An 8,473-nucleotide genomic window follows, 5' to 3' on the forward strand; every position below is an offset into this window, starting at 1 on the left:
AGAAACGAAGGGCAGAGACGGGCTCCCCAATACAGACAATTAGCCCCTCTTCTGTCACTCTGTTCTTTCAATTTCCCACGTCACTAACAACCCTGATCCATCCATATCTTCAGACATCATAGAAGAAGTCAGGGAACATCTCTGTCCTCCATGTCTGGCCAACACCCTCCTACTATTGCCACATTAAAGAAATCCAGGGAAAATTGTACAAGAAAAAATGATCAAAGGGTCTTAAGTTAGGTGTGACATCCCTATAATGTAGCCTCTAAAGCAGACACAATATCTGTTTTTCGGACCTGTCATTTCATTTTAACTAAGGGGGAGTCTGGTGGCACCTTAAAGACTTGCAGATTTATTTGGGCATAAGCTTTCATGGGTAAAAAATCCCACTTCTTATGTATCTGAAGAAGTGGGAGTTTTTTCCCATGAAAGTGGGGTAAAAAGTGGGGTGAAAAGCAAGATCGAGCCCCAGCTTCACACCTCCATGTGCTTCTTCCTCAGTCACTTGTCCTTCTGTGACCTCTGCTACTCTTCTGCCATCATTCCCAAGATGTTGCTCAGCTTCTTAAGAGAGAACAAGGCCATTTCCTTTGCTGGATGTGCGGCACAGTCTTATGTGTTTGCATGAAGGCTCAGACCACAACAACAGTACTTCTGCAGGCAAGCAAACAAACCCCACCTGAACAGGATAACACAGCAAGAATTATGTTCAGTTTTACATTTTTCCCACTAGGTGGCGATAGCACCTTCTACCCTGTTAATTCTTTGCCGTATTGCTGTAGCCATGTTATTCCTAGGGGGGATTGCAGCCGATCTGAAATCACGCCATACACTGCCCGGCGTGGAGACCAAGACTGTAAAGAGTGCCTAGTGCGTTAAATTGTTGGGGTGCTCAGCTTGAGACAGATTGAGGAGGATCCTGGGAACTACAGGCCAGTCAGCCCCACCTCAGTCCCTGGAAAAATCATGGAGCAGGTCCTCAAGGAATCAATTCTGAAGCACTTAGAGGAGAGGAAAGTGATCAGGAACAGTCAGCATGGATTCACCAAGAGCAAGTCATGCCTGACTAATCTAATTGCCTTCTATGAGGAGGTAACTGGCTCTGTGGATGAAGGGAATGCAGTGGACATGTTGTTCCTAGACTTCAGCAAAGCTTTTGACACGGTCTCCCACAATATTCTTGCCAGCAAGTTCAAGAAGTATGGGCTGGATGAATGGACTATAAGGTGGATAGAAAGCTGGCTAGATTGTCGGGCTCAACGGGTAGTGATCAATGGCTCCATGTCTAGTTGGCAGCCGATATCAAGTGGAGTGCCCCAAGGGTCAGTCCTGAGGCCGGTTTTGTTCAATAGCTTCATAAATGATCTGGAGAATGGTGTGGATTGCACCCTCAGCAAGTTTGCAGATGACACTAAACTGGGAGGAGAGGAGATACGCTGGAGGGTAGGGTTAGGATCCAGAGGGACCTAGACAAATTGGAGGATGGTGCCAAAAGAAATCTGGTGAGGTTCAACAAGGACAGTGCAGAGTCCTTCACTTAGGATGGAAGAACCCAATGCACAGCTAGAGACTAGGGACCGAATGGCTAGGCAGCAGTTCTGCAGAAAAGGACCTAGGGGTTACAACGGATGAGAAGCTGGATATGAGTCAACAGTGTGCCCTTGTTGCCAAGAAGGCCAATGGCATTTTGGGATGTATAAGTAGGGGTATTGCCAGCAGATCGAGGGATGTGATCGTTCCCCTCTTTTCGACATTGGTGAGGCCTCATCTGGAGTACTGTGTCCAGTTTTGGGCCCCACACTACGAGAAGGATTTGGAAAAACTGGAAAGAGTCCAGCGGGAGGGCAACAAAAATGATTAGAGGACCAGAACACAAGTTATGAGGATAGGCTGAGGGAACTGGGGATGTTTAGTCTGCGGAAGAGAAGAATGAGGGGAGATTTGATAGCTGCTTTCAACTCCCTGAAAGGGGGTTCCAAAGAGGATGGCTCTAGACTGTTCTCAGTGGTAGCAGATGACAGAAGAAGGAGTAATGGTCTCAAGTTGCAGTGGGGGGAGATTTAGGTTGGATATTAGGAAAAACTTTATCACTAGGAGGGTGGTGAAACACTGGAATGCGTTACCTAGGGAGGTGGTGGAATCTCCTTCCTTCGAAGTTTTTAAGGTAAGGCTTGACAAAGCCCTGGCTGGGATGATTTAATTGGGGATCAGTCCTGCTTTGAGCAGGGGGTTGGACTAGATGACGTCCTGAGGTCCCTTCCAACCCTTATATTCTATGATTCTATGATTCTGTGATAAAAGGGCTGGTTTTCAGAACATGCTTGACCACTCTCCCAGGCACTGTGAGGGCATCTCATGTTCCATACGCCAAAAGGGAGACATCCAAATGCTCTAATTTGAAAATCGTTACCAGAGTGTTTAATTACAGAAAATGCAGTGGAAACCCTTGGGCATCTCAGACTTGATTTGCAGCAGCAGTGTAGATGTGCCCAGTCTCATTAGAGCGTGCATTGCATCTGGCAGGTAGTAAATTTCCTAGTACAGATAAGATCCATGAGTCAAGCTTTCTCAGGCAGACTCCACTGTACAGTCTGATTCAACAGAGCACAAGGCCACTCTGTCCACACCCCCTTTTCTCTGGCCCCACCCCTAAACTGGCAACCGGCTAGAGCTAATGGTGTAGATATGGCTACCCCTACTCTATGTTACCCAGCAACTCACCCATGGCAGGGGACTTCTCAACTTGGTGACTGGGTTGGCTTTGTGCCCCCTTCGTGCTACCAGCCTGGTGCATGGGGACCGGAAACGGGGGAAGGATTTGGATCATCCTGGAAAATCATATGAAGTGCAAGGTAACATCCCACAGTGGAAAGGAGGGTGTCTGTCTTTCTGAGAGTACAAGAGACAGAGCTTTCCCCAATTCCACCCTTACCCCACACCTCACATTCATAAGTGTTTGAGGGACTTATTTCTCTTTCCACCATGAGACATTCATTCACCATAACAGGACTTCTCTGAAGATATGCTGCACCAAAAGCAAATTCAGACTGAAAATAAGGCACCCATTTTAAGAGTGAAGGTAATTAACCACTGGAACAATTTACCAAGGGTCGCGGTGGATTCTCCATCAAGGACAATTTTTAAATCAAGCTTGGTGGTTTTTCTAAAAAAAATCAGCTCTCGGAATGATTTGGGGGCAGTTCTCTGGCCTACGTTGTACAGGTAGTCAGACTAGATGACCACAAAGGTCCCATCTGGCCTGAAAATCTATGAATCCAGGTTCTGACAGAGCCTTGCTCTCCTGTGTGACATCACTAGAAGGCAGGGGATCATTCTAGAATCATAGAATATTAAGGTTGGAAGAAACCTCAGGAGGTCATCTAGTCCAATCCCCTACTCAAAGCGGGACCAACACCAACTAAATCAAGAATGCACATTCTGTCTTCCTTAGCTTGACCAGGGACAGGGGGCTGCTGCGAGGACATTCTCCATGGGAGTGATTGTTCAGTAAAGGCCCATCTGTATCACAGAAATAACCAAGTTGTGGGCTCTATAGGAAGAGAGTTCAACTTTGCCGTGCTCTTGAGCTGATGGTGTTGCAACTGAGTCATGTCACAAGACTAAAGCTCTTGATTTACGAGGAGAGGCTGAGGTGACTGGGGTTATTTAGTCTGCAGAAGAGAAGAATGAGCGGGGATTTGATAGCAGCCTTCAATTACCTGAAGGGGGTTCCAAAGAGGATGGAGCTTGGCTGTTCTCAGTGGTGGCAGATAACAGAACAAGAAGCAATGGTCTCATGTTGCAGTGCGGGAGGTCTAGGCTGGATGTTAGGAAAGTCTATTTGATTAGGAGGGTGGGGAAGCACTGAAATGGGTTCCCTAGGGAGGTGGTGGAATCTCCATCCTGACAGGTTTCTAAGGCCTAGCTTGACAAAGCCCTGGCTGGGATGGGATGATTTAGTTGGGGTTGGTCCTGCTTTGAGCAGGGGATTGGACTGGATGACCTCCTGAGGTCTCTTCCAACCCTAATCTTCTATGATTTGAAGACACTTATGTTATTGGAGAAGAGAGATTCCCTATCCCAAAGGGCACCGACGCTGATGAGCGAGAGCTACAGGAGGAGGTGGAAGTGGCTGAGAACCAGAGGAGAAGAGGGGGGCAGGGTGAAGGAGCTGAGAGGAGAACACTGAAGATGGACAAGTTAGAGAAAGAGAGAGGAGTAGGAAGATGGGAAAGGGGATGAATGGAAGGAGATGCAATTCTAGATTTTAACCTTACAATTTGCCCCGAGTATGGGTCAGTGGGTATCTGCACCACCCAAGGAGACCAGAAACAATCACAGTTTCTGTCATGCTTAGTGGGGGAAGTTCCTCCCACTCCTTGTCATCTCTTTCACCCGCTTGCTTCCAGAGGGGTCTATTGGGTGAGCAGCCCCTGCCATCTCCATCATGGCCAGAATCCATGATTTGAGCATCATTGAGCAAGGGGCAAGGGGAGAGGCCTTATTCTCCCTTGCTGAGGAAGGACTGTGACAATCTAGCCCTGAGAGAGGGGGCAGGGAGAATGGAAATCACGCGAGGAGAAAGTCGCCATGCAAAGACTTAGGGGAAAGAGATGGGGAGATGTGAAAGGGAGGGGAGAGAAGGGAGAATAAAAAATAAGAATAAAGGAGCTGTTTCTGGTTAATATTATTATTCATCAGGGCGCGTGGGGGTCATCGTGGGATAGCAGACCGAATCCCGGGTGTGTTTGCTGTAATCACAGTCATGGGGTTGGAAGAATGATGACAACATCATTTTGTAGTACAAAAAGGGATTTGGAGACCAGGACGTCTTCCACTGGGGTAACTCCATTGACATCCCATTTTCTCCCTCAATCTCCTTTCCTCCCCATGCCCATGATAGTCATCACACCCATGCCACTCGTCCCCCAGCGCACAGTGAAAGCAGTGGAATGAAACGTACCCCTAGCTCTGCCCTGGGTAACTGTGCAGACATGGGGCCATTTAATAACAAAAGGAGCAAAGAGTGCAACAGATTAAACCCCAGTGAACGAGTTACAGTAGGGTAGCTTTGGCCGACCCAGTGCATTTTAATTGTGTGTTGTGTGCCTTGGTGAACCCAATTGCTTCAGGGATCAGGTCCCCCAGGTCACCAAGAACAGTGTAAAACCTTCTGAATTCTCCCGCGTAGCAGCTTCTCTTGATGGGGGAGGCAAAGATATATCTCTCTGTCTTCTGCAGGTACATGCATTTTGACTGAATCATGCTTACATACAAATTCAGACACTGTGGTCATCACCCGGGATTGAAGCAAGATCTTTGGAAGCCAAAGCATCACGTTCCATGCCTTGTGCTAAAGGAAAAAACCCTCATCTTTTGGAGAAAGCAGCAGTTTACAGGTGCCGGAGGCGGGCGTGGTGTGGTGTGTGCATTATGTTATGACTCTGGGATTTCATAGCAAGTAATGCAAAGCCCATTTTCATTTTCTGAACAGGCTTAATGATCACACTAAGTAACCCAGAACTGAAATGGCAGATCCCACCTTGTATGAATTGGGAAGAGCACCGCTTGGCACAAACTCTCACCCCTTGTTTACAGCCCGACTATTTCAGTGCAATAGTCAGAAGTCACTGTTTGCTGCTGTGTGTAGGAACAGCCATGCCCATGGGTGGGGCATAGTTAACCCACTGGTTCTTACATTTCTGCTGTGTGTCCATTTTTTCAGATAACTGGATCGGCTCTGAACCTCTGGCGCTGTAGCCTTTTCTTGATTCAGCAGGGGAGTCCCCTAAGAAACTAACCTCCATAATTTCTTCCCTTCCTCTCCTTCTAGGGAGGGGATAGAATTCCTGAGCCACCTGCCCGCCCACGTAACTGCAGCTCCCTGGTCTTGGTTCAGAGGAGATGAAAAAGGGAAATCACTCAATGGTGACTGAGTTTGTTCTCTCAGGACTGACAGATCGTCCGGAGCTTCAGGTCCCTCTCTTTGTGTTGTTCCTAGTGATCTACATTGTCACCTTGGTAGGGAATCTGGGGATGATTGTGTTAATCAAGATTGACTCCCGTCTCCACACCCCCATGTACTTTTTCCTCGGTCATTTGTCTTTCTCTGATCTCTGCTATTCCTCCATAATTTCCCCTAGGATGCTGCTGAACTTCTTAGCCGAAAGTAAAAGGATTTCGTACAATGCCTGCGCTGTGCAAATGTATCTCTGTAGTACTTTTGGTCATGTAGATTGCCTCCTGCTGGCTGTGATGGCATACGACCGTTATGTGGCCATCTGTAACCCGCTGCTCTATACAGTCACCATGTCCCGATGGCTCTGTCATCAGCTGGTGGCTGGGGTGTATGCCGTGGGCTTGCTGGACTCAGTGGTACACACCGTTTTTACTTTTCGTTTATCATTCTGCAGCTCCAATGCCATCAATCATTTCCTCTGTGATGTTCCACCGATATTGTTGCTCTCCTGTTCCGACACACGCGTCAATGAGATTGTGATGTTTGCCTTGATTGGCTGCGTGGTCGTGAGCAGCATTGTGATCATTCTCCTCTCCTACGCATATATCATCATCACCATCCTGCGGATCCGCTCCGCCGAGGGCAGGCGCAAAGCCTTCTCCACCTGCACCTCCCACCTGACGGCCGTGGCCATGTTCCATGGCTCCCTCCTCTTCATGTATTTCCGACCCTCCACCAGTTACTCCCTGGACACTGACAAAATAGCCTCTGTGTTCTACACGGTGGTGATCCCCATGCTGAACCCCTTGATCTACAGCCTGAGGAACAAGGAGGTGAAAGATGCCCACTGGAAAGTGATGCACAAATTGCTCACTTTCTCTTGATCCTGTTTACTCCATACTGCGTTACTTATTGGGAGGTGGAAGCAGGAGAACTCAGTTCCCGCTCCACTGCAATCTCATTCCTCATCATGCATGTTATCACTGAGCTTTATTTGGATTGTTTTTTTTTTCTTTTATTGTGTTCCAACAATGTCTGGCAGCCCCAGAAAGGTTCAAGAAGGTTGTGACGCTTTCTGGGGGAACTCAGGATTGTGAGTCACCCTGTCTCTCTCATGTATCAGTGAGCAAGCGACTTGCAGGGGCTAAATTATTTTTGTCAGCTCTCGGACTGGCCAGCTTGTTGACCCTCCTCCATCCCCGCCCTCCAACCATTCTCCTCCAAAGCTCAGCCAGCCTTTACTTTGCCTTGCAGGTCACCTCAGTTGCACTCCAACCCTGAAAGCTCCTTGAAACATGTTTCCTGGCAGTATCCAGCCCCTATCCCTGGGCTGTCACCGAAATGACTGAGTCCACTGTCTTCAGAGAGATAGTGTACACCCCAGCCTGCTCAATCAGCTGAGGATTCGCGCTTTAATATATTACACTGAGATGAACTGAGAGTCAAACCAAGAATACCTTTACTAAAAATGAGCAGAGGTTTAAGCAAAGATAATAGAAACAGAAAATGGTTCCAAATGAAAGAAAAAGTACAATGCATTTTCTCCTGACTAAAACTCAACAGGCTGCAATCCTTATCTGAGGGCTTATCTCCACTACTAGGTGGGTCGATGCTGCAGCGATTGATCCACACCAAACGCACTCCCGTAGACTCTGGTACTCCATCAGAACGAGAAGAGTAAGGGGAGTTGACGGGGGAGTTTCTCCCTTCGACCCCCTGGTGTGGACCCTGTGGTAAGTAGATCTAAACTACTTCAGCTTGAGTTATGCTGCTAACATAACTCAAATTGTGTAGCTAAGCTTGACTTTTCCCCGGAGCGTAGACCTGCCCTGAGACTGTTTCTCACTTAAAGGCACCTCCTCAGCAGTACCAACCCACATGGCTGGGGATCTGCTGTTCATGGACCTCTTTGTCCCCCTCAGTGATGAAGCACAAAATGTCTTTTCCCCTTCTTCTTATAGACCCGTATACCTTTGAAATGTATTCTTGTACCTCCAGAGTTCCTCTGCCTTGCTGGTGAGTGGATGCCTTGCTGTCTAGCCGGTTTTCTCACCCTTTTGTTAATGGGCTTTTCCGGTTGACTTCAAATGCAAATATAATTCCCATTGTCTCTGGCCTACCCCGTTCCATTTACATTGGAGAGCTAGGCAGACCGATATGTCAAGATGGCTGGCAATGGCTCAAAAGTGTAAATACCATCCCAAGGGCAGCCTGTTAACAACCAGGGCACAAACCCCAAATTGGTTGTGAGATCTAGCCTTAGATTTCACTGACCAATTTGCAAGTGTAAACTCCATGGTCATTACAACAGCCTTAACATGGAATCACAGATAGTCTCCTCGGTTACTTTATCTATCTTGCCACCAATGTAAGGTTACCTCTGTGATCGATGGTTTCTTACACTGAAGATCTCAGCAATCTTAATATTTCTCTTAGTCCTAAAAGACCACTGGCTTAGCCCAGGTCAATTGCACCTTCAATCTCACACTGAAGACACTTGTAGTTAGTCCTATA

At 47.6% G+C, this 8,473-nt stretch overlaps 1 protein-coding gene across 1 annotated transcript; it reads left to right on the plus strand.

The window, feature by feature from the left end:
- The first annotated feature begins 5,904 nt into the window (after positions 1–5,904).
- LOC144266313 (olfactory receptor-like protein OLF2) lies at positions 5,905–6,843 on the plus strand. Its single transcript, XM_077819761.1, has one exon. It carries the CDS (start codon positions 5,905–5,907, stop codon positions 6,841–6,843), a length of 939 nt encoding a protein of 312 aa, XP_077675887.1.
- The last annotated feature ends 1,630 nt before the right edge of the window (positions 6,844–8,473 follow it).

The sequence above is a fragment of the Eretmochelys imbricata genome, chromosome 6 (assembly GCF_965152235.1).
Source record: "Eretmochelys imbricata isolate rEreImb1 chromosome 6, rEreImb1.hap1, whole genome shotgun sequence".
Lineage (NCBI taxonomy): Eukaryota > Metazoa > Chordata > Testudines > Cheloniidae > Eretmochelys > Eretmochelys imbricata.

What these genes read in the sequence shown, in the direction of transcription:
- LOC144266313 (XM_077819761.1), top strand. Translation starts at nt 5,905, where the DNA reads ATGAAAAAGGGAAATCACTCAATGGTGACTGAGTTTGTTCTCTCAGGA.